Genomic DNA, 25,067 nt, shown 5'->3' with positions numbered 1-25,067 from the left:
TCCTAACTGAAGCTATCCCCTAGGGTTCCTCCTAAGGCCCCCTGGGATCCCCTATCATTCGTCCCTCTCACAGAAGCACACCTTTCTCTAAAGCCAAAGGATCAGGTATTCAGTGGCTCAGGTGACAAACCTGCTGTCAAGTTACAGATATTGTTTCCTGAAAGACCACACTGCAGTGTCAGTGGAGACCCAGGCTGCCTGCAGTGCCCTGCCCTTACCTGGCTATCCCACACGAGGTGAGAATAACCAGAATTCACCTCTAGTACCAGTGCTCACCTGGAAACATGGCTCTGAGCCCCTGGCCCCTGCTGCTCCTGCTGCTGATGCTGTCCTGTACAGGTGAGAGAAACAGTGAGCAGTGCTGGGGGTGAAGGGGGTGGTTGCTGGAAAAAAGACTTAAGAATGCGGAGATTAACTGGTTAGGTAAAAGATAAAGAAAGGGGCAAGGAAAGGGGGCAGGGACTGGAGCTAAGGGGAAAAATGAGCTAAGAAAGGAGTCCAAGTCTTCTTCCCCCAGTTCCCCATCTCCCTCACCTCATCTTTAGATCCAGGCTGGGATTGGGGTCCAGGGCAGGACTGAGTCTGGGTTCTAGGCTCTTACCCTTTAGTGACCTCCAACTTCTCTCCTTACAGTGACTCTGGCCCCTACTGGGCCTAAGCCCCAGGACCATGGTCTCTCCTTCCTGAAGTCCTTGTTCTCCACCTTGGACCAGGCTCCCCAGAGGAACTTCAGCCGCTCGCGGTTCTCTGCATTCCTGGCCAACATTTCTTCTTCTTTTGAGCCTGGGAGAATGGGGGAGGGGCCGGTGGGAGAGCCCCCACCTCCCCAGCCCCCTGCCCTCCGGCTCCATGATTTCCTAGTGACACTGAGAGGCAGCCCGGACTGGGAGCCAATGCTAGGGCTGCTGGGGGATGTGCTGGCACTGCTGGGACAGGAGCAGACCCCCCGGGACTTCCTGGGGCACCAGGCAGGCGTCCTGGGAGGACTCGCAGAGGTGCTTTTGGGAGCTGTCGTTCCTGGGGGGCCTCCTACCCCTACCCGGCCCCCATGCACCCGCGATGGGCCCTCTGACTGTGTCCTGGTGGCTGACTGGTTGCCTTCTCTACTGCTGCTGTTGGAGGGCACACGCTGGCAGGCCCTGGTGCAGGTGCAGCCCAGTATGGACCTCACCAATGCCACAGGCCTTGATGGGAGAGAGCCTGGCCCCCACTTTTTACAGGGACTGTTGAGTTTGCTCACCCCAGTGGGGGAGCTGGGCTCTGAAGAGGCTCTTTGGGGAGGTCTGCTGCGCACAGTGGGGGCCCCCCTCTATGCTGCCTTCCAGGAGGGGCTGCTCCGTGTCACTGACTCCCTGCAGGATGAGGTCTTTTCCATTCTGGGGCAGCCAGAGCCTGATGCCAATGGGCAGTGCCAGGGAGGTGAGTGCTGCTGGAGCCGGGGCTGGGCTATGGCAGGGCAAGAAGGGATGAGATTGGGGTAGTCCTCTTTCTTACTCTTTCCCTCCTAGGCAACCTACAGCAGCTGCTCTTATGGTAAGTCACAGGGGAGGAGTTGTGGGGATTGGGCCTGGAATTGGTCAGCTTCCGGAGCAGAGAGGAAACTGATGGGAGGAGTGTGGTTTGGTGGTTTTGGAATGTGACTGTGCAGCTCTAGGTCACATTCTCATTCTATACCTCAGTTTCCCCAATGGCAAAACGTGGGTAATATTAGTGACCGCAGAGTTGTTGCAAGGGACTAAATGAGTTGACACTGTAAGCGTAAGCCACATAGAACGGTTCCTGGCACATAGTGCTTACTACATGTCAGTTAGTGAAGATGGGACATGGAAAAAGAAAGGACAAGACCAGATTTCTCCCCGCTTTACTATTTTAGTACAGCAGTGCCAGAGCACAATTAGACATGCTCAGTTGGTGGGCAGCCTTCCTGATTGAGGCCAATCGAGGGTTGTGTTTAAGCTATCTAAAAGCATGTAAAAAAAAAATTAAAAAGGAGGAAGAGAGGGCCAGAAAGACAGATGGACTCCAACCGGGCTGTGTTCCTAGGTGATTTTGTGTCTTAGCAAGACAGACCTCTCTCCCTTTTCCCAAATCCCAACATTTAAACCAGGAATACCTATACTCCCAGGAACCTCACTGCAGGGCTCTGGCCACGGTCAGACTCTCCAGCTGGAGGAATGTAAACTGACCAGATCCTGTCTGCTCCTCCATCTGCATCCAGGGGCGTCCGGCACAACCTTTCCTGGGATGCCCAGGCGCTGGGCTTTCTGTCTGGATCACCACCCCCACCCCCTGCCCTCCTCCAATGCCTGAGAACGGGTGTGCCTCTGCCCAGGGCTTCCCAGCCCTCTGCCCACATCAGCCCTCGCCAACGGCGCGCCATCTCCGTGGAAGCCCTCTGCGAGAACCACTCAGGCCCAGCACCACCCTACACCATTTCCAACTTCTCCATCCACTTGCTCTGCCAGCTCGTCAGGCCTGCCACCCCGCCGCCCCCTCCCAGCATCACTGCCATCTGCCAGACAGCTGTGTGGTATGCACTTTCTTGGGCACCAGGTGCCCAAGGCTGGCTGCAGGCCTGCCATGACCAGTTTCCTGATCAGTTCCTGGAAGCAATCTGCACCAACCTCTCCTTTTCAGCCCTGTCTGGCCCCCACCGCCGCCTGGTAAAGCCTCTCTGTGCTGGTCTGCTCCCACCCCCCACCAGCTGCCCTGAAGGCCTGCCCCCGGTTCCCCTCACCCCAGAGATCTTCTGGGGCTGCTTCTTGGAGAATGAGACTCTCTGGGCCGAGCGGCTGTGTAGGAAGGCCAGTCTGCAGGCTGTGCCCCCCAGTAATCAGGCTTGGGTTCAGCATGTATGCCAGGGCCCTACCCCAGATGTAACTGCTTTCCCACCCTGCCACATTGGACCCTGTGGGGAACGCTGCCCAGATGGGGGTAATTTCTTGATGATGGTATGTTTCAATGATACCATGTATGAGGCCCTGGTGCCCTACTGGCCCTGGTTAGCAGGCCAGTGCAGAATAAGTCGTGGGGGTAATGACACGTGCTTCCTAGATGGGCTACTGGGCCCTCTTCTACCCTCTCTGCCACCCCTGGGACCATCCCCACTCTGCCTGGCCCCGGGTCCCTTCCTGCTTGGCATGCTCTCCCAATTGCCACGCTGTCAGTCCTCTGTGCCGGCCCTTGCCCACCCTACACGTCTACATTATCTTCTGCGCCTGCTGACTTTCCTACTGGGTCCAGGGGCCGGAGGGACTGAAGCCCAGGGGATGCTGGGTCAGGCCCTGCTGCTCTCCAGTCTCCCAGACAACTGCTCCTTCTGGGATGCCTTCCGCCCAGAGGGCCGGCGCAGTTTGCTGAGGACAGTTGGGGAATACCTGGAACAGGAGGAACAGCCCACTTCACCAGGCTTTGAACTCGCTGACGGCTCGAGCTCTGAAATAAGCAAGATGGAGCTGCTGGCCTGTTTCAGCGTGAGTGATCTGCCAAGGGGAAAGCCCCTGGAACAGAGGGGAGAGCCTCCTGGGGGATTCTCTAACACTGAGAGGCAGCAGTAAGCATGCAGCTCTGGAGCCCGACAGTTCTGGGTGCACCTCTTAGTTCTATGAGCACCTTGGACAAGTTATTGAACCTCTCTGAGCAATATTTTTCTCATCTATCTATGGGGGAGAATAATGGTGCTTCTCTTTTAGGGTGGGTGTAAGGGTTACATGAAATAATGCATGCTGTGGGCTTAGCACAGTGCATGATATGGAAACATAGAATAAATGTGATCTAATTTTCTTTCTGATTCTTTGACTCTCCCTCTTTCTGCTCCAGAAAGGAAAGGGATCAAGTTAGAAAGCTTCAGTTCTGTCCCTAGAGAGTGAGACTTGGAGGTTGGCAAAAAAAATAGGAAGATAAGGCAGAAATAAGAAAAATTCAGGGGAAGTATGAATTAGAAGAATGGATTCTAAGTTCAACTATGCCACAAATTAGTGTGGTCCTTGGCAAGTAACTTAATTTAGCTTTTTGGGGGCTTCAGTTTCTTCTCTGTAGAGTGAAGGGCCTAGAATATGTAAATGCCAAAATTCATTGAGTGCCTGTTATGTGTAAGGCACTTTGCTAGGGTCTTTAGGGTATATAAAGATTTCTTACTTCATGTTAGGGCTCATTTTTCTCAAGCACTAGGACCATGAAGTGCGGTTAGATAGGCTCTTAGTAATTTGGTTCAGATCTACAAGTATTTATCGAGCCAACTATAGATCTGGCTCGGAAGAGGACATAGGAGATGTTAGAGACATGGTCCCTGACCTAAAGGAGTTGAATATCTGAGGAGACACACATACTGGCTTCAGATGAAGAACAAGCATCCTAGCAAGTGGAGTTGGACTGCCTGAGGAAGCTGCAGGAGGGACAGAGAAGACAGCTCTCTTGGCATCTTGTCTGTCTCCCCACCAGCCTGTGCTGTGGGATCTGCTCCAGAGAGAGAAGAGTGTGTGGGCCCTGCAGATTCTAGTGCAGGTAACAGTCGGGGGGCTCTTGGGTGGACTGAGTGACAGCTGTGGCCTGAGGTCCCTGCCTAGTGAGGCCATACTCACCATGACTTCCTACTCCCAGGCATACCTGCACATGCCCCCAGAAAATCTCCAGCACCTGGTGCTTTCAGCAGAGAGGGAGGCTGCTCAGGGCTTCCTGACACTCATGCACCGTTCCTGGTCCCAGCTGCAGGTGGGCACAGAGGGGCAGGGGGACAGGGTGGAGGGGGAAATCTAGGAATCAAGAGCACCTGGAACCTGGTGTGCAGAGGGCTTGCTCCAGTGGAACGAGGAACTTAGGGGAGGAGATAGCAAAGATACTGAGCATTTTCAGAGCCAGCATCCATTGCTGTGCCCCCACAGGTACCACCATCTGAGGAGCAGGCCCTTGGTCGCCTGACAGCTTTGCTGCTCCAGCGGTACCCACGCCTCACCTCCCAGCTCTTCATTGATCTGTCACCACTCATCCCCTTCTTGGCTGTCTCTGACCTGATGCGTTTCCCACCATCCCTGTTGGCCAACGACAGTGTGTAAGGACCTCATATCAGTCCTCCTGATCCTGTCAGGGTTAGGCCAACCCTACTTGCCTTGAGCAGCTCCTTCTAGAGCTCCTCTCTATTAAAACTAGGGAGTTTCCCTCCTGTCCATGGCAGTGGACTTCAGAGAACCAGGGGACAATTTGAAACAGGGCTGAGGGTTAAGACTCACTACTTTCCCCAGCCTGGCTGCCATCCGGGATTACAGCCCAGAAATGAGGCCCGAACAGAAAGAGGCTCTGGCAAGGCGACTGCTGGCCCCTGAACTGTTCGGGGAGGTACCTGCCTGGCCCCAGGAGCTGCTGTGGGCAGTGTTGCCTCTGCTCCCCCACCTTCCTCTAGAGAACTTTCTGCAACTCAGCCCTCACCAGGTATGAGAATCATCTTTACTTGACTAGTCCACCTTCTACTGGGTGGGATGGGAGTCAGAAACATGTCACCTAGTGAGCAACCTCCCTGCAACTGTCCCATAGTGATCCCAACACAAGTTGACCCTCCCCATCTCAGATTCAGGCCCTGGAGGATAGCTGGCCAGCGGCAGGTCTTGGACCAGGACATGCCCGGCATGTGCTGCGTAGCCTGGTGAACCAGAGTGTTCAGGATGGAGAGGAGCAGGTGCGCAGGTGAGTGGTTGTGGGATCAGTGATCAAGGCCAGAGTGGGAGAGAGGCAGGTACAGCTGTCATGATGGGTTAGAGTCCTAGGTAGGAAGGGGCAAGAGGGCAGGCAGGGGCCCCAGGTAGTGTAGGGCTCCAGGAGAGAGGCCTATTTATGGCACTCTCCTAGTTTTATGGCATTTCCTAGTTTAGTGGTCAGAGTGCTTACTCCATGTGCCCACCTGGTCCCTGCCTAAGTACCAGCCTCAGTGACCACATGAAGACCAGCTTCGTGTCCTCCTCAGGCTGGGGCCCCTCGCCTGTTTCCTGACCCCTGAGGAGCTGCAGAGCCTAGTACCCTTGAATGATCCGATGGGGCCGGTAGAACGGGGGCTGCTGGAATGTGCGGCCAATGGGACCCTCAGCCCACAAGGACGGGTGAGCCCCTTGGCACAGGCCTACCAGTCTCTAGGATTTCCCTGGGTCTCTGTAGAGGACTTGCCCAGTTATCTCAACCAAGCTTTAACACAGTGGTGCCAGCTACCCCCCTCCCCACTCCCCCGACCTCTGCCACCTCCATTCCTTATACTATTCTTATCTGTTACCAACTCCTTTTGTCTATGACCTACCACATCTGGTCTATGCCACTCCGAACATATCCTTTGACATCTTGAATCCAATCTGTTCCTGTTCCATTCTTGGTTCCAAGCCCTAGACTAGGCCCTGAGCAATCAGATGTAGGATTAGAGAGGTTTAAGGTTCACCTGTCTTTTCTCTTCAGTCCCAAACCTTCTTTGGTTCCAGGTGGCATATGAACTTATGGGGGTGTTGCGTTCATCTGGAGGAGCTGTGATGAGCCCCCGGGAGCTGCGAGTCTGGGCCCCTCTCTTCCCTCAGCTGGGCCTCCGCTTCCTGCAGGAGCTGTCCGAGCCTCAGCTTAGAGCCATGCTTCCTGCCCTGCATGGAACCAGTGTCACCCCTGCCCAGGTGGGCCTATCTCAGTCTCCAGCATCCACCTTCCACCCTCTGGAATGCCAGTCAAGAGAATTTCATGCAGGAATACTGTCAGCCTCCCTCAAGCCTCCTATTCCTCTGTTCCAAGGAGGACTCCCTCACCCCCATTCTTCAGGTCAAGAAACAGCCAGGAGCTAGGCTGGTTACTGGGGTGGTAGAGAGAAAGCTGGAAGTTTTGGAGGGCAGATCTTGCTTAGGACCTGGCTACCAGCACCTGAGAACCGTTGTTTCTTATCTCATCCCACCTTAGGCTGTCCTGCTGCTTGGACGGCTCCTTCCTAGGCACGAAGTAAGTAGCAGCAACTTTTCAACATCCTTGAGAGGTCCCTGTGCCCCCTCTCCCTGGATCCCACATCTGCCTCTTCCTCCCTCTCAGCTCCCCTCATACCTGCTGCCTGGCTGCACTGTGATTGTTGGCTTCTCCACCACCCTGGCCCTCTTTTCGGGCCTCTTGTCTCTCTTGCTCCTCAGCTGTCCTTGGAGGAGCTCTGCTCCTTGCATCCTCTGCTGCCAGGCCTCAGCTCCCAGACACTGCAGGCCATCCCTAGGAGAGTTCTGGTCGGGGCCTGTTCCTGCCTGGCCCCCGAACTGTCACGCCTCTCAGCCTGCCAGACCGCAGCACTGCTGCAGACCTTTCGGGTATGAGAATAGCAGGGAAGATGAGACAATCGGGGGCTGTGGGCTCTGGTTGGGAGGAGGTCATCTTCCCTGTAGCCAGGGAAGGCCGCCCATACCTCCTCACTTCCTTACAAACACCCAGTAACATACACACATACTTCTCATGCAGGTGAAAGATGGAGTTACAAATACGGGTACAACAGGTGCCGGAGCAGCTGTGTGTGTCCCTGGTCAGGTATGTGTGGGATCTCTGGGCTGAGCTCCTCTCCATGTCCCAGGGCAATTTCATATGGCTGGTGCTGCCTCACACTGTCCGCAAGCAGTGGACCTCAGAGTTCAGGTTAGCTCTGTGTCCACCAAGACTTTAGCTGCTCCCCACTTCCAGATGTAGGACAGGATGACCCACACTGTCCTAGAATATCAAAGCCAGAAGGATCTGAGAAACCTTCCAGGCCAACGATCCCACTTTCTGATCAAGAGACCAAGGCTCAGAGAGGCTAAGGAACATTAGTTCATCAGGTGCCTGAATAGCGTCAACACTTGACCACAATCATCTTCAATGTGAGGCTCTCAGGGCTGCACTGCTAAAGTGGCACATACCATTCCACCCTGATTCTAGACTTGGCCCCTTCCTGCCCCCATGGCTCCCCTTCTTCTCTGAGGGCTGAGTACAGACTCTCTCACCTATCACTACACTGCTACACCCATCCCCACTGGCAGCCTATCCCCACCACTTGGCCAGACTGCCTGCTTCCCCTGCTTCCACTAAAGCTGCTGCAACTGGACTCTCCGGCTCTTCTGGCTAACCGAAGGCACTACCGGGAGCTGCCCTGGTCTGAGCAGCAGGTAATTCTCCCCACTTATCCCAAAACTCCCCTCTCTCAATCTGTCCACTTCCTCTACTTACCCCTCAGCCCTAGATCTGGTGCCTTATTACTATATCCTGAATAATGTGACTGGTGGGGCCCACAGGGTCAGAGGTAGGACTGGGTCCAAGGCATCTTGGGTCTTTGGGCAATATCTCTGCTGGGAAGCGGTTCCTCTTTCTTTCTCTTGTAGGCCCAGTTTCTCTGGAAGAAGATGCAGGTGCCCACCAACCTGACCCTCAGGAATCTGCAGTGAGTAACTTGTGTGGGGCACTAACATTTTAAAGTGCTTAGCATGTTCCAGTCACCATGTGATATGCAATGGGGATGAGTGATGCATGGTCCCAACCCGTGGGCTTTCTCCTGGCCCCCCCCTGTGCTTACTCCCTGCTCCTCCATCGTGCCACGCCCGTCCCAAGGATATCTAAGGGATTTAGAAGACCCAGGTTCAGGTCTCTGCCCTGTTACCTATTTGTGATTTTGGGAAAGTCACTTAACCTCTCTAAGCTTCAGTTTTTTCTTCTATAGGATGGGAATGAAAATGGTACCTACCTCACAGGTAGTTGTGAAGATTAAATGAGATAAGGCATAAGGTACTTAACACAGGGCTTGGTCCAGTGTAAGCTCCCAGTAGATATTTGCTGTTATTAGTTTAATCCAAAGTGACTTCACAGCCACTGGCCAAGCAGGAATAAACAGGAATAAGTAAATATCACTTACCTACACTGCAGTAGAAAACTGTGGCTTCAGAATCTGAAGACACGGCCCTAGTCTCCGTTGACCACATTTCTAGTAGAATGATGTTAGGAACATCATTCGTCCTCTGTACATCTTTCTTCTCTGACGAATAGTGGTGATGCTGTGGGGAGCTAATGAGACTATGTATGGAAAAGCATTTCTCAAACTCTAAATCACCATAAGCAAACACCTGTACTTGTGTTGAGAGTGTTGATATCAAGGAGCAGACAGGCAGTGGCATGTGCTGATGAACATCTGCACTCACACACCCACAGGGCTCTGGGCACCCTGGCGGGGGGCATGTCCTGTGAGTTTCTGCAGCAGATCAACTCGATGGCAGACTTCCTTGAAGTGGTACACATGCTCTATCAACTGCCCACTGGGGTTCGAGGGAGCCTGGTGAGAGGGATGTTTGGGCATTAAATGGGAGCAGGGACCCTAAGTCTAGAATCCAGCCCCATGCTCAGCTCTGTCCTGCCCTGCTTCCCCCACTGTCCCACAGAGGGCCTGTATCTGGGCGGAGGTACAGCGGAGGACGGCAATGCCAGAGCCAGAGCTGACTACCCTGGGGCCAGAACTGAGTGGGCTAGACACCAAGCTGCTCCTGGACTTACCGTAAGTGCTACAACTGGAGAGTCTGGATCCTTAGGAAACTCAATCTGGAGTAGAAGCTCTGCCCTTAGAAAACGCCCTAGAGGTGTTGGTTTTCTGTCTGGTGGTTCCTTGAAATCAAGTATAGCCAGAAGCAGGAGATTCTATTCAAAGTTGCTTTTGAGTATCCACTGGTTCCCAGAACATGGCCCCAGCATGGGACAGCTCAGGGTGGCAACACTGTGATGTGGCCTGCCAAGCCATCTGAGAATAACCCAACAGAGACAGTATCTGAAAGGAGGGAAGCAGCAGTCCAATTCTGCCCCAGAGGATTGTAGTCTGTTTAGGGCTCTCCTCTCTGTGTTCTTAATGTGTTCAGAGGGGTAGGTAAAGAGAAAATCTATGAAAAATGTGATAGATGCCTTCAAATACCCCAGGGACTCCCTGGCCGGCAGGGCTCCATGGTTAGAGCATTGGCCTGTGCACCAAAAGATCTGGGGTTCGATTTCTGGTCAAAGGCATGTATCTGGGTTGCAGGTTTGATTCCCAGCCCTGGTGAGAGGTAACCGGTCAATGTGTCTCTCTCACATCCATATTTCTCTCTCTCTCTCCCCATTTAACAAAAAAGTAAAAATAAATAAAATTTAAAAAATACCCCAGGGCTATCAAATAGAAAATAGATTGACATGTTTTTGAATGGTCTCATTGGGCATGACTAGAAACAATGAATGAAAATCAGATTTTTGCACAATATAAGGAAAATTGTGATAGTGAGTTCTGAGTCATCGGAGCTATTCAAGTCTGGGTCTGGATGGTCCCTTGGCATGGATATTGTAAATTCAAGTATGGTTGGGTGAGAAAGGAAATGGGGCCTCCTCTCAACCCAGAGATTCTGACTCCAATGTCATCAGAACTGTAAGCCAGAGTAGGAAAAGTCTGGTATTAGTCTTCTTGGGGATGAAATGACGGCAAAAGCAGTTAATTTCATCCTTTCATTTTTATAGGCCTTTTCACAGATTTTTGGTTCTTGTACTACTAGGTGGCCTAGTTCCAGAACTGGCAAACCTAGATAGAATTCAGGATGCCACTTCTGATTTCTGGGCAAAAGTTTTTCTTTTTAAATGCCATTCAAATCTGTTTAAATATGTTGGTTCTTAGAGATAATTTAGGGACTGGATGAAGTTAATGATGCTGAACTATGATGACTCAGAAGATCCAAGTTCCTAATGTGTGAAAGAGAATATGAAAAATACCTGTTGTAACCCTAGCCAGTTTGGCTTAGTGCATGAATGTCAGCCTGCAGACTAAAGGGTCCCAGGTTCGATTCTGGTCAAGGGCACGTACCTTGGCTGCAGGCTCCTCCTTGGCGGGGCCCTGGTCAGGACACATGTAGGAAGCGACCAATCACATTGATGTTTCTCTCTGTCTTTCCCTCTCTCTTCCACTCTTTCTAAAAGATTAATGGAAAAAATATCCTCGGGTAAGGCTTAACCAAAAAAACACACACACAAAAACCCCCAAAACCTGTTTTACCCCCAGGTTTTGTCATAAGAATCAAATGAGATAGTACCTAAGAGAAGTTTGTAAATTGCATAGCACTACACAAACAAGAGGGGACCACCTCATAGCAAGTAGAAGGGTGGCACTGGAAAACAAGAATTGGGAGTAAGACCTTACCATCTGATCTCTGTGAACCTCATTTTAAAAAAAATTATAAAATGAGGAAAGTTTTCTAAGTGGTACTTAATATTCTTGGCTTTTGATTCAATTATACAAGGTAGGATTATTTGTCTTTCTTTTCTTTTTCTTTTTTCTTTTTTTTCCAGGAAGACTAGAAATATGTCATTCCCTTTGTTCTCTCCCTTCAAGCACTATGATGGGAATTGGACCTGGGGTATTTAGTATCAGTTCCTGTCAGGGCCACAGAGTTTGATCTGATGTTACCTTCTGTCTGAGAAATGTGGCATTCTATGGTCCCATCTCAATTTGGCTCAGTTCCAATGCCCATATTATCAAATTGCTATAGGGTCCGGTTGATGGACAGACTCTCCAATGAATCCATTATGTTGGTGGTAGAGCTGGTACGAGCTGCTCCAGAGCAACTGCTGGCACTGACCCCATTCCATCGGGCAGCTCTGGCAGAGAGGGCACTACAAAACTTGGTAAGAGTCCACCCTACCAGACTCAGAACTGAGCTGAGGCAATTCTTACCCCTCAGACAATGCCCTCTGTCTTCTAGGCCAACCTCACACTTTTGCTGCCTATGATTCTCATCTTTAAGGCCCTACCTAGACCCTAGATCAGCGATTTTCAACCAGTGTGCTGCAAGAATTTTTAAAATATGCAATAGCTGACTATTTAGTCAGGATCACAGCTCTCTTTTCCTTTAGATTGTCAAATAAAAATATGACAACAGCCAATATAACAATAGCCATCTGGTGTGAATGAATCAAAATTATACCTATTTTTTTTTTTGTCAGATTGGCAAAAAATAGAATATATTTTTTGGTGTGCCATAGAATTTTAGAATTAGTTTATGTGTGCCATGAGATTGAAAACTGTTGAAAATCGCTGCCCTAGATTTTATCTCTTGGTTTCATGTTTCTTATCCACAGCCGTTGGAGTCCAAGAAATTCCTTGGATTTCTCCTCCCAGTCTTTCTGCCTACTCTTATCTGGCTTTATTGTTTAAGAAAATGAACATCATAGGGTCTTGAGTTAGGAGTTGGAGGGAGGAAAGGTCACGGCCTTGGTGTCTTGATCAGAGTCTGGTCCTCTGAGTCACAGGTGCGTTGTCCTAAGGCCTAATGCCCCTCTTCAGGCTCCAAAGGAGACAACAGTCTCAAGGGAAGTGCTGGAGACACTGGGCCCCTTGGTTGGATTCCTGGGGATAGAGAGCACACGACGGATCCCCCTTCAGACCCTGCTGGCCCACCTCAGTCAGCTGCAGGGCTTCTGCCTGGGAGAGCCATTTGCCACAGAGCTGGGATGGCTGCTGACACAGGAGCCTCTTCTTGGGTATGGACATTTGAGAACTTCAGATTCTAACCCAGCCTCTCAACCATCATCATCAGTGGCAGCCCATAAATATGTGTGAGGTCCCTTGGAGCCCTGAGTCCCCAATCCTAGGATGTCTTCTTTTCCCCTTCCTTTTCCTCACAGTTCCTTCAACATCCCAGCCCCTGATCTTCTTCTTGCCACCCTCCCCCCACAGGAAACCAGAGTTGTGGAGCCAGGATGAAGTAGAGCAAGCTGGACGTCTAGTGTTCACTCTGTCTACTGAGGCGATTTCCTTGATCCCTAGGGTGAGGTGAAGGAACAAGGGAGGGAGTAAGAACAGAGAAGGGACTGGTGAGCTGGTTCTGGGGAGTAAAGGCCAAGGAGGTTGAGGGCAGAGATTGTGAAGCCCAGATTTGGGGGAGACTGTTAAAAAGAGACAGGACTTTGGAATTAGAGCTGCAGCCGCTGGCCCTGACCTGCCCAGGTCTCCCCACCTCCCTTCTACTCTCTCACACAGGAGGCCTTGGGCCCAGAGTCCCTGGAGCGTCTCCTAGAGAAACAGCAGAGCTGGGAATGGAGCAGAGCTGGACAGCTGTGTGGGGGGCCACAGCTTGCTCCCAAGAAAGCAGCTTTGGTAGCTGGGGTTGTACGGCCCACTGCAGACTATCTCCCAGGTGAAACTCCCCAAATACTCATGCTTCTGGCAGGGTGAACAGGAAAGAGTATGCAACAAGGCAATCAGAAGTCAGGGCAATCAGAAGTTAGCTTAGGACACCCCCTCTCCTATTCTCTTATCCCTACTAACAGCTGACTCAGTTCTAGGCTTGGCTAAGTGTGGTGGAGCTCTCTGTTGGGAAAATGCTTAGGATATGGGAAGGAACCCCTACGGGGCTAGGGACCTGGGTTCTAATCTAGATCTGCCATTAAATCCTTAGGCAACACCCTCAATCTTCCATCTATACAATGAAGGGATTGTTCTCTCCAGTCACTTGTTCTAATATCCTATGTGACTTATAAATCTCTCACTATATCAGCGGTTCTCAACCTGTGGGTCGCGACCCCTTTGAGGGTCGAACGACCCTTTCACAGGGGTCCCCTAAGACCATCGGAAAACACATATATAATTACATATTGTTTTGTGATTAATCACTATGCTTTAATTACGTTCAATTTGTAACAATGAAAATACATCCTGCACCTCAGATATTTACATTATGATTCATAACAGTAGAAAAATTAGTTATGAAGTAGCAACAAAAATAATTTTATGGTTGGGGGTCACCACAACATGAGGAACTGTATTAAAGGGTCGCGGCATTAGGAAGGTTGAGAACCACTGCACTATAGTAATCCCTTGACCCATAGTACTCATCTTGACCAAAGTTTGGAGAGGTTATTCCATCTGTAGGTAGCTTTCTATAAAATAGTATCGTATTTTAATACTACACTGACCCAGGCCCTACCTTCCCCCTTTAGAACCTGTGCCAAATTGTGCAGATGTACGGGGGACATTTCCGGCAGCTTGGTCTGCGACTCAGATTGCAGAGATGGAGCTCTCAGACTTTGAGGACTGCCTGTCACTCTTTGCAGGAGACCCAGGACTTGGGCCTGAGGAACTACGGGCAGCAATGGGCAAGGCCAAACAGGTTAAAGATGGGAGACCAGTTGGGGTTGGAGTTGAAAAAACATGGGAAAGCTGGTTGGGTGTGGTGCAGGACAGAAGTGAATGGATGCTGGGGTGAGAGGTTGGGAAATAGGAGATCAAAGAATTAAAGGGTTTGGTACATATATGCAATGGAATATTACTTGGCCATAAAAAAAGAATAAAATCTTGCCATTTGTGACAACATGGATGACCTAAAGGGCATTGTACTAAGTAAAATAAGTCAGACAGAGAAAGACAGATACCATAAGATTTTACTTATATGGGGAATCTGAAAAACAAAATAAATAAACTAACAAAACAAACAAACTCATAGATACAGAGAACAAGTTGATGGTCCCCAGATGGGTGTGTTGTGGGGGGAGTAGGAAGACATGTGAAAAAGGTTGAAGGGATTAAGAAGTACAAATTGCCAGTTATAAAAATAGTCACAGGGATATAAAGTACAGTATAGGGAATATAGTCAATAATATTGTAATAACTGTGTGTGGTGGCAGATGGGTACCAGACTTATCTGGGTGATCACTTTGTAAGTTATATAAATGTCTAATCACTATATTGTACACATGAAACTAATATAATATTGTATGCCACCTGTAATTGAAAATATTTTTTAAGTTTTGCCTCCCCCCTCCCCCCCCAAAAAAACCCCAACAAAACCTACGAGGGTTTGGCTCTTAAGTAGAAAGTCAGAGGGGATGAATATTGAGGAAAGAAAGCTAATGCAATGGGTAGAGGGACTAGAGCAGTGGTTACCGAACTTTAGTGTGTGTTAAAGTCATCTGGGGAGCAGGCGTTTGAAATGCCGATGCCAGGGTCCCATGCTAGACTCACTGAGGATGGGTCTGGGCATCTGCATTTTAACAGAAAGACGTGTCTGGTGCACGTAATAGTTTAGAACTCATGGACTGGAGTCTGCTATTTTCCTACTGAGACTCTACAATCTTCCAATGACAGCTTAGTCAGAGGAACTTTATTCCAACCCTTTCATTTTATAGTTGAAGAAACTAAGACCCAGAGAAGGCACGTGATTTGCCTCAACTTGCACAGCTAAGGTCAGAGGCAAGACTAAGACCCAGCATTCTGACTCCTAGTCGGTGCTTTTTCCACTCACGTTGTTCCTCTCTTTCTCTATAGTTGTGGGGTCCCCCACGGGGGTTTCGTCCTGAGCAAATCCTGCAGCTAGGTCGGCTCTTAATAGGTCTAGGAGAGCGGGAACTACAGGAGCTAACCCTGGTGGACTGGGGAGTGCTGAGCACCCTGGGGCAAATAGATGGCTGGAGCTCAGCCCAGGTAACACCTTCCTCCTTTCCCATCACCTTCCAAGCATTCATCCCACAGGCCAGGTCTCTAGGTTATTTAAAGCCCAAGAATTTTTTCCTCTGACTCTGAATGGCCATTCTTTCTGTCTTTCCTTAATACTCCAAAACAGTAGCCTTGGAAACTCTGTTATTTATTCTCTCTGAGGTCCTGGACACATAGTATTCCCTGCTGCTTCTTTTCCCTCTTTTTCTGTCCTCTTCTTTTGGGTCCTCAACCTTACCCATGACTGTTGGAGCTTCAGGTCTTATTTATTTATTATTTTTTTAAATCTTTATTGTTGAAATTATTACATATGTTCCCTTTACCGCCCCCCCCCATTGACCCCCTCCAGCCCGCCCAACCCCCCACCCCAGACTTTCACCACCCTATGGTCTGTGTCCATGGTTTATACATATATGCATACAAGGTCTTTGGTTGATTACCTCCCACCCACCTACCCTCCCCCACCTTCCCTCTGAGATTCTGCACTCTGTTCCATGCTTCCATGTCTCTGGATCCACACCGTTCTTCAGTTTATTTTGTTGGATCTTCAGGTCTTAATAAAACAAGAATATAATCTAGTAGCACTTGTCACTTCCCTAATCACTTCCCCATCCACTAATTCTCCATGAATTCTCTCATTCTGTGCCCTCCACACCGACCCCAGCTCCGAGTTGTGGTCTCCAGTTTCCTGCGGCAGAGTGGCCGGCACATGAGCCAACTGGACTTCCTTCACTTGACTGCACTGGGTTACACTCTCTGTGGACTGCGACCAGAGGAACTACAGCATATCAACAGTTGGGAATTTAGGTCACCTGTGGAGGGAGGGATGTGGGTGGTGGTGTCGAGGTAAAGGTGGGCTCACTGGGGAGGGTAGGATCACGAAGAAGTGGTCCCATGGAGGAAGGGACCTCACCTGAAGCCATCTCTACTCTGATCATCATAGCTGAATCTTTCTCCCTTCTCCTCCCTCTTCCACAGCCAAGCAGCTCTATTCCTGGGCAACCTGCATTTCCAGTGCTCTGAGGACCAACTGGAGGTTCTGGCCCAACTCCTTGTGCTGCCTGGTGGTTTTGGCCCAGTCAGTAACTGGGGGCCTGAAATCTTCACTGAAATTGGTACAATAGCAGGTACGGAGGCTGGGTCACTGCTGGTGCTTGCTGTCAGATGTTGGTTTCCATTCCATGGGTGGAGGACTGCTCTGGAATTCTCAAGGTGGGAGTCTGGGAGTTTAGGTAAGAGGTTGGTGATGTGTTGGGGAAGGTCTATGGTTGGAAGAGGTCTCTAAGTTTGAAGAGAAGGGAAGAGGCCAGTCTAAGACAACTTTTGGATGCCCATCCCACTTGCTTCAACAGCTGGGATCCCAGACCTGGCCCTTTCAGCACTGCTGCGGGAACAAATCCAGGGCCTTACCCCTCTTGCCATTTCTGTCATCCCTGCTCCTAAATTTGCTGTAAGTATTGATGGATCGGAGTGTGGAGTGACCATAAGAGAAGCAGAGCCCAACACGGGTTACACTGGATATACTGCCTCCTGCCTCCAACCCCAGGTGGTGTTCAGCCCCACCCAGCTATCTAGTCTCACCAGTGTCCAGGCTGTGGCTGTCACTCCTGAGCAAATGGCCTTTCTGAGTCCTGAGCAGCGACGAGCAGTTGCATGGGCCCAGCATGAGGGGATGGAAAGCCCAGAACAGCAGGGTGAGTTCTCAACTGCACAGCTTGACCCTCCCCATTTCCTAACCCAGAATCTGACCCCCAGCTAGGTGCTATCTGACTCTTAGAGCCAACCCAAGGAGATCCCTGGAGTTAAGGGTATACAGACAGATAGTTTAGAGTGTCAATAGCTCCTGGGGAGCATAATTGTGACATCCCTTCCATTCTCTGTCTCATTGTAGGTCGAAGCACAGCCTGTGGCTTCCAGAACTGGTCACAACCCTCCTGGATCTTAGCATTAGCCGTCTGCTTCCTTGGCAACCTGTTATGAACCTGTCTCTACAGTTAAAGAGTGACTGTTGGGAAAGAAACCTTAAGCCACAGTGAATAAAGTGAAAATGGAATTATAGTCTAATTACTTTCAGGAAGCTGATGAGGAACATGGGTACAATGCTAATGCTTTCCACCCAGCTGAGACTCAGTGTTCCTGGCATGCCATGTCTGGAGTTTGTTTCCATCATGAATAACCCATTGCCTCACTTCCTTTCATGGAGGCTGCTCCCTCCTCACCCCATCATTAGGAAAAAGACAGACAGGTGGAGCATAGCAAGGTGTCTTTACTGGGACACAGGAAGTGGGGGGCATCCAGGGCAAGTAGGATAGGCCACCATTAGAACGGGCAGACGTCCTGGGGATCTTGAGTCATCTGCTGAGGATGGGGAGTTAATGCTTGCTGTGGACGAGAGGTGGAGGGATGCGGATATCCTGGCCTCTCTCCAGACGCCGTTCACAGTCAATCAAATAGTTTACTCCATCGATGACCAGTTGCACCAGCTCCACCTAAAGGACACTAATTCTTGATCTCTGCTTCCCACAACCTGAGTTTCTTTCTTTAGCACTGATTTGCCTGCTTTGAGAACTCATTTCCAATTGCCTCCCCACTCAACCTGATTTTTATTTTAGATTCTATTAAATTCCTGAATCTCGCTCACTGTTATATCTCAGCCCACATAGACTTATACCTCCCCTCACCCTAATCCCTGAAGATCTCACCTCTGACTTGCCCAGTCGGTCCAAATTAGAGATGTCAAAGGTACTGCCTGTGGCAGCTGTGTCCACTCCTCCAGTTCCACGCTTTTGGAGTCTTAGGTTCTCCAGGATCTTTGGGAAGCGGCTATCCTAGAAGGGAGATAGGAATTGGGAGCAGGGTGAATAGCGACAGAGATTGGTTCTACCTGAGAGGGCCCTGAACCTGCTCAGAGCTCTTTCCCAATGTGTCTGGTTTCTTTCCAAAGTGCCCACTCCCTCATCCTCACAGCCACCTTCCTCACTCTCAACCCTCTCTAACCCCACAACTCCTTTACTTTGCTTAGCAGCGGCAGTTTGATGTGTACTCCTGCTCGTAGTCCAGTGCCCAGGTTAGATGGACAGGTCAAGATGTATCCCAAACGCTCATTCCACATGAACTCCCAGCCATGCTCCTGGATCAGCCGTTCCACCTGAGTTCACAAAGGCTCTGTTAGTGAAAAGTCAGGAATATGTGGACACTCCCATAGCTAGACTCATAGGACTCTAGAAATATGTCTAGAACCAGAAACTTGGGATGTGAAAGAATGACCCTGTCCAGGGTTTTGTTTGTTTTGCAGAAATGGTTTGTTATTATCTTGCATGTAAGGTAAGCCCATAATGATGAGATTGCAGAAAAATACCTTGTGTGTTGAAGAAGAGAAACTTGAGGGATTAATGCATTAAGGATGGTCCAGAGGTGTTGAACTGAACTGAGAAAGAGTTGATTATTCAATGATCTCTGCATGCATTGATTATCTTTGTTTTGCTAATGAGCCTAGAACTTGGGAGGATTCTTTCAGACAGAAAAGGAAAATGTAGGCTTTGCAACAGGAAGAGGCAAGAGAGCCTTCTGTTAGCAGTGGAAGAAGGACATACCAGAAAGCAAAGAAAAAGTATAGAAAGGCCATACTTACAGGTATGTGTGTGTGCCAGGTGGTGCTAGGGTGTTTTTGTTTCACTTAAGTATCCTAGTCATGAAGATGACTACTAGAGTTGAAGAGATGGGATCCGCCAGAGTGGTGGACATTAACACCACTACCTAACATGAGCAAAGGGGACCCTGTTTATTGTTCAGAAAGAATCATGGCATCAGGGGATATTTTACATGCTGAACATGGGGAAACCCTTCCATCTGGAACCGTGGCCGGCAAACTGCGGCTCGCGAGCCACATGCGGCTCTTTGGCCCCTTGAGTGTGGCTCTTCCTAAGCCTCAGGAGTACCCTAATTAAGTTAAAACAATGTACCTACCTATACAGTTTAAGTTTAAAAAATTTGGCTCTCAAAAGAAATTTCAATCGTTGTACTGTTGATATTTGGCTTTGTTGACTAATGAGTTTGCCGACCACTAGATTCTAGAATAATAGCAGCAGCTAAACCCTATTGAACATTACTATGGGCCAGGCGTTTTACATGCATTATCTCATTTAATCCTCACAACGACCTACAATGTAGGAAGTCTTATTATGCCAATTTTATAGATGAGGAGACTGAGGTACATAATTTAAAAAGTACTTCCCTACCCACTTAACAATCAGAATGTTATCTATTATTTGACAAAAACAGTAGAAATTTCCCAGCTAGATTATAAAAGGAAGAAGAGCTCTCTCTCTCTTTATAAGTCCAAAATAGAACTGTATATATGAGAATATACAATAAGAATTGGGTTTATGGGAATTCTTAATCTAGTATTGAATATGGAAACTCAATCCACATAGGATTGAGAATTCAGTTCAACCCTTCATGTGGAGCCACATATTCTGGAACTTCTAAGCCAGTTGATCCTCCACCTTCTCTCCCTCTCCCTCTCCCTCTCCCTCTCCCTCTCCCTCTCCCTCTCCCTCTCCCTCTCCCTCTCCCTCTCCCTCTCCCTCTCCCGCTCCTCTCTCAGTTTAAAATTTAGACATGATACTTTAGCAGGAATGACAGAATCCAAAGGTGAGCCTACCTATGCTCAGAACTGAGTGGTTAGAATCATGAACACAGCAATCTCTTATTCCATACATCAATCCAGGCTCAAACCTTTTCCTTATCTGTGCATCCCACACCATACACCCCAGGCACGGACCCACGATCTATTATTTTTTCTTCAGATTATCTGATAACTGTTTTATTTTTTTAGATTCCTGACACTGTCTTCCTAGTCTTAGGGTGACCATATATCCTGGTTTCCCTTGGACAGTTTTGATTTATACCTGTTGTCCTGGAGTAATTGATGATGATCTCTTTTACTATCAAAAGTGTCCTGGGTTGGTTGATAACTTATGATAACTTATATGGTCAATCTACATGGGCTAGCATTTTGTGTTGTCTTACCCCCCCCCCCCCCCCCACCACCACCACCTATTTCCCTTATACGATCTTGTCCAACCTCTTTGAGGCCTCGGCAGAATCTTTCAAACACTCTCTTCATGTTGCCACCCTTCTCCATGGAGATGACTCGTGTATGATCCTCCTCATTCACCCAGATTAAGAAGCTCTTCTCATTGTTATGCCTGAAGGCAGGAGAGAGGGAAGGACAGGGGTCAATAGACAGGGCAAGAATGGGGAGAGGTAGAGGGGCAAAAGGCACTTATGGGGATATGGTGACAAAAGAGGTAAGGTAAGCCTCATACCAAATCCCACGAGCATCTGGCCAGTCTCGAGCCATTCCTGCTGCAGTCAGCAATGGGGACACAGGCTTATCAAACAGGAAGTGGTCCTGGGAGATAAAGGGACTTGGTTTAAGAACTCTTACAGTAGCCCCTAGGCCTCTCAAAGTCCATCTGTCCCAGCTGGCCCAGCCTGCCCTCTGACTCTTCTTTCCATCTGCTCCCCCCACCTAGCGCTTTCTCCAGGCCCCTCACATCAATAAGCTGCTGCTGTTCAGCCTCTGTCATTTCACTGAGCCGATAGTAACGACCAGCCAGGTCACCCTTCAGGCCACTTAGTGCGTCCGCCACAACACGTTCCACCTCTCGCCGCTCTGCCCGAGTGCAAGCTGGAGGCAGACTGAGTCCCCGGATACTTCGGCCAGTTCTGACTCTTGAGGACAACACATACCTCTCATCAAAGTAGCCAGAACGTATCTGTGGAATAAAAGAAATTAATATAAATCACAAACACAGTAGGTGGGGACAGAGGGCCTTGGGGAAAAACAGATTCCTGACATTCTCTTCCTAGTCTTAAGGTGACCATATAGAGGAGTCCTCATTGCATGCATTGGAAGGAGAAGTCCATTGGGCAAGCAGTCCAATTGAAGAGGGCATTATGATCCCTCCCCCACCTGCCCACCTTGCAGAATGGTCATTCTCAAACACCCTCTCTTCTTCATGTCTGCTGCTTAAAACACAATCCTTTCTCCACACCAAGGCTGAAAGCTCAGCAGTATAATGACCATGAGTCAAAAGATAATTAAGGATCGAAGAAACAGAATGCTGTTCATGAGGCAATGCAAATCAAAAGTGGAATATTTGACCCACCTTACTGGCATCCAGGTCAGTGGTGTGTTTCATTATCCGGGGATCATATCCATTATGTCGTTCTTGGATAACAGGGTCAAACAGCTCAGCAAATACCTGAAGGAGAATTCAGAGGGAGAGGATGGTTCAGGAGGGGGCATCCCCTCCTAGGCTTTAAACGTGGATTGATTTCACTGGGTCAGAAAAAATAAGTACAGATGGATCAGTTTCAAGGGTAAGTGAGGGGTTTTAATGGGGAAGGAGCTGGGATTACTGGGCAGATGAGTTGGATCACCAGGGAAACTCTGAGGGCCCCCTACCTCATAGCTTTCCTCATCTCCAGCTACCATGCCCACAGTCTTGATGAAGGGGTGGCCGGGGTTGTCCACGCCAGTCTGGATACACTGATCTAGCGTCCAGCCAGTGGGTGTGGTCTTGTCGCAGAGCCGGGCATAGACTGCTGGGGTCAGGTGACTGGCCATGCAGTTGTTGTGCTTTCGGAGGTCTGGGTACTCAGCACTGGGGAGGGGGTACCCAGTAACCATGGAGGGAGAGCACAGGTGGCCTTGACCTAGTGCCCTCAGCCAGGAGCTGTCCTAGTAGCTGTGTCTGGCTGTCCTCCTGGGGAGGAGGGGAGACTATAGAGAAGCTAAACCTTGGTAATCTCATTAGGGATTTCAGGGTCTATTCTTTCCCAGCAGTTCTAGCTTCCTCTGGCTGGCCAGCTCAATTCTCCCAGATCTGCTCAATTCTTCCATCCCGTAAGCACAACATTAAGAATGGGGGAGGGGAAAGACGAAGGAGGAAATCTAGGAAATGGGGGAGAACAACAAGAAAAGGAGACGAACGAGGTCAAAAAGGATAGTTCCTGATCTCTCAATTAGGGATTTGGACAGAGATGCAACCAGAACTCGCTGGACCAGGTTACAGATCCCCAGAAATGCTTTGGCCTTGTGGTTTTTGCTTCCACCCCCACCCCATCAGCACTAGGCCATGGCGCGAGGATCCTGCTACCGAATGTCAGGTCAGGAGCAGGCTCAGGGCAGGAACCCAGAGGGCGGTCTCCAGACTGTACAGCAGCCCACTCCAGAGCCTTCGTGGCTATAGCCCTTCTCTGCTACCCGGTCCTCATCTCCATCCCCATCTCCGTTCCCATCACCACTTCCCGGGGTGCGGGTGGGGGCTCAGACACTGATACCTCGGGGGATACATCCTCCGTCGTTCACTGGCGGCTCGTACAGGTTCCGGGCGGAGCAGATATCCAGCAGCTAGAGAGCCAGCTCCAGCCAAAGCCAAGAGCCTGAGCCCGGGGCGGGCGGACAGCAGACGAGAGAAGGGACCGGCCATGGCTCGAGGATCCTGCTACGGAATGTCAGAGCAGGAGCAGGCTCAGGGCGGGAACCGGGAGGAAGGATGCCACCGGGGGGATTGCGGGCCGGAACTGCTGGGTGCAAGGCTGGATCCGAAATGAGGCCCGGAGTGAAGGCTGGAGGGGAAGCCGGTACCGAGCAGCCTGCAGGAAAGGCGCAATGAGCTAGCGGGAGGAGGCGAGGCAGGCCTCAGCCGCAGTCTCCAGGGGTGGGGCTCACCCAGACCCCGCCTTCCGCCTGCCACCGCGCTAGGTGTGCGGAGACAGAGGTAGGCGGCAACCGCCTGGTAGATTAGGGGGACCAGAGGGACCGGGGATTTGCACCCCTGGGATAAGGCTGCCCAGATTTCAGCACCAAGTAGAGGAACAGCACCCAAGGGGTCTGTTCGAATACCCTTCCCCCAAGCCTCTCGGTTTAATTGGAAACTCGGTTCGTCACTCTGGGAGTGTGAAAGGGTGATCGTGCCCAACCTCTTCTCTGTTTTCAGCCTGCCCCAGCAACCTCTCCGTCTTCCCAGGGGAGGGAGCCCCGGGGGATACGCACAGATACCAGAGGAACACACGGAGAAAGCACAGAGTTAGAGGCAGAGACTGGGAAAGACATCCGCTGGTTCAAGGTCACCTTTTCTTTAGAACCAGGAAGAGAACCCAGGCACCTCCCTTCATACCTGCACTCTCCTTACAAGGTCGAGAAGAATCAGGGAAACATGAACTCTTACCTGATCCATGCTGTGTTCCCCCACCCTGCCCCTGCCCCCTAATCTGAAGCTCTGCTATGTCCTGCCTACACTTCTTAGGGTCCCTCACACTTTTTCCCTTCTCCACCCCCCTTCCCATCCCCTGGTTCACCTTTGATCTTTTACTTCTCAGCAGTCTATTCCAGGCTGCTCACAGGACTCCCTCTGAGTAGTTTCTGCAAACTTGCTTACCTGTTGGTTGCACGGAGGTAAGGCTGGGGTCGGGCAGGGAATTGTTGGTTTCCTCTTCCTCCTCTCCCCTCTCTGTAGCTCCCAGTTCCTGGGCTGACGTGGAGTATAAAAGTGAGTTAGTTACAGGGTGTGGTGAGATGATTGGGTGCAGGAATGGAACAGGCGGGCACAGGTTCCCGTTCACCACAAGTGTTTCCTCTCTTGGCTCCCTAATGCTGTTTAATCCAGGGTGTAAGGGGGGAGTGGTGTCCCAGGGCATAAGGTCTCCAGGAAATCTCAATCTTCCCTTTGGTCCTCTGTCTTCCCCTCTTTCCTTAGATTTAAGAGGGCTTTATTCCTACAGTTCCCAGTGTGACTTTGGTGTGACTTGACTTTTGTCCTGGCAGAAAGGAGAATAAATGTTGGAGCTGAAGTAGCGATGGGGGGTTTCAATATGGAGGGTCAGTTAAGGTGGGGTAGTCATGGTGGCATTAGCCCCTTCCCTCCGCTTTCTTGGTGTATCCACAAGACAGTAAGATACTTGAAAATCTTAGGGGAGATTATTTGAGAAAGAGATATTCCTACAACTCCACCCCTATACTCTCATTCCCTTCATTCTTCTCAGGCTTCCCTTGTGGTCCTTTTCCTGCCTTCTTCATTTGTGGGTATCTTTAGAAGCCATCCACCTCTCTTTTGGGTCCACCACTTAATTCCTTTTTCTCCTGGTCAAAGAGCAATTATCGAATTCTGCAGTTGAAGTACGGTCATGCTTGGAGAGACACACAAAATGTTACCTGTGTTGTGGGGGCTTATTACCTAAATTGAGGAGTAGCTATGAGTAAGCAAATATAATTACAGGCTGCATATTTACCCTGGTAAAGGAGGGAGATAATCTTCCAGAACAGTAGGGTTATTTGATTGAGATGGCAGTTACTAAATTAAAGAGGTAGGAAGCGAGAATTACAGAAGGAAAAATAAGAATTGCCTAGAGGAGTAAAGAAATCACTCAAGCCCTGGCCAGGTAGCTCAGTTGGTTAGAGCATTGTCCCAATACACCAAGGTTGTGGGTTTGATCAACTTGCTTAAGTTCTACTTGCTTAAACTCTGCAGGGACCTTGGGAATGCCACAAGTCAAGGCAAATACAAGAATCAACCAATGAATGCATAAATAAGTGGAAAATGGATCAATGCTT

General features: G+C 49.9%; 2 protein-coding genes across 5 annotated transcripts; one reads left to right on the top strand and one right to left on the bottom strand.

Moving 5' to 3' along the window:
• Positions 1-284: 284 nt before the first annotated feature.
• On the top strand, positions 285-17,469 carry STRC (stereocilin). The gene is made up of 29 exons (XM_036324641.1): positions 285-339; positions 634-1,419; positions 1,509-1,533; positions 2,219-3,473; positions 4,441-4,503; positions 4,600-4,710; positions 4,881-5,047; positions 5,238-5,424; positions 5,561-5,676; positions 5,954-6,086; positions 6,453-6,635; positions 6,913-6,951; positions 7,134-7,301; positions 7,450-7,515; positions 8,001-8,126; positions 8,340-8,398; positions 9,160-9,283; positions 9,387-9,499; positions 11,502-11,637; positions 12,296-12,492; positions 12,689-12,779; positions 12,992-13,148; positions 13,951-14,120; positions 15,275-15,430; positions 16,107-16,249; positions 16,421-16,569; positions 16,795-16,892; positions 16,989-17,136; positions 17,334-17,469. The coding sequence occupies exons 1-29, from the start codon at positions 285-287 to the stop codon at positions 17,420-17,422; spliced, it is 5,310 nt and encodes a 1,769-aa protein (XP_036180534.1). The 3' UTR covers positions 17,423-17,469.
• A 221-nt stretch (positions 17,470-17,690) lies between these two features.
• On the bottom strand, positions 17,691-24,027 carry LOC118650940 (creatine kinase U-type, mitochondrial). Of its 4 annotated transcripts, none has more exons than XM_036299561.1 (10): positions 23,896-24,027; positions 22,796-23,110; positions 21,918-22,116; positions 21,619-21,714; positions 21,004-21,225; positions 20,773-20,858; positions 20,529-20,652; positions 18,456-18,590; positions 18,145-18,270; positions 17,691-17,931 (listed from the first exon to the last, which is right to left on the bottom strand). In XM_036299561.1, the coding sequence occupies exons 2-10, from the start codon at positions 22,942-22,944 to the stop codon at positions 17,815-17,817; spliced, it is 1,254 nt and encodes a 417-aa protein (XP_036155454.1). In that variant the 5' UTR covers positions 22,945-23,110; positions 23,896-24,027; the 3' UTR covers positions 17,691-17,814. The 4 variants fall into 4 exon arrangements, with proteins under 4 accessions (XP_036155454.1, XP_036155470.1, XP_036155462.1 ...); XM_036299577.1 differs by having other exon boundaries at positions 22,796-22,959; positions 23,896-23,991; XM_036299569.1 differs by having other exon boundaries at positions 23,816-23,962.
• Between the last annotated feature and the right edge of the window lie 1,040 nt (positions 24,028-25,067).

This window comes from Myotis myotis, unplaced genomic scaffold, assembly GCF_014108235.1.
Source record: "Myotis myotis isolate mMyoMyo1 unplaced genomic scaffold, mMyoMyo1.p scaffold_m19_p_1, whole genome shotgun sequence".
Classification (NCBI taxonomy): domain Eukaryota; kingdom Metazoa; phylum Chordata; class Mammalia; order Chiroptera; family Vespertilionidae; genus Myotis; species Myotis myotis.
Note: the sequence above shows the minus strand (reverse complement) of the source record. Positions and strands in the feature narration are given on the sequence as shown.

Bases quoted from the DNA above. Each gene is read 5' to 3' on its own strand.
- STRC (XM_036324641.1), top strand. From the start codon at position 285: ATGGCTCTGAGCCCCTGGCCCCTGCTGCTCCTGCTGCTGATGCTGTCC. The intron at 6,087-6,452 runs GTGAGCCCCTTG...CTTTGGTTCCAG, and splicing joins CCCTCAGCCCACAAGGACGG to GTGGCATATGAACTTATGGG. The intron at 6,952-7,133 runs GTAAGTAGCAGC...CTTGCTCCTCAG, and splicing joins GGCTCCTTCCTAGGCACGAA to CTGTCCTTGGAGGAGCTCTG.
- LOC118650940 (XM_036299561.1), bottom strand. From the start codon at position 22,944: ATGGCCGGTCCCTTCTCTCGTCTGCTGTCCGCCCGCCCCGGGCTCAGG. The intron at 22,117-22,795 runs GTATCAGTGTCT...CCCCCTCCCCAG, and splicing joins CGGAGGATGTATCCCCCGAG to TGCTGAGTACCCAGACCTCC. The intron at 17,932-18,144 runs GTGAGATCTTCA...AGTGTCCTTTAG, and splicing joins ACCGACTGGGCAAGTCAGAG to GTGGAGCTGGTGCAACTGGT.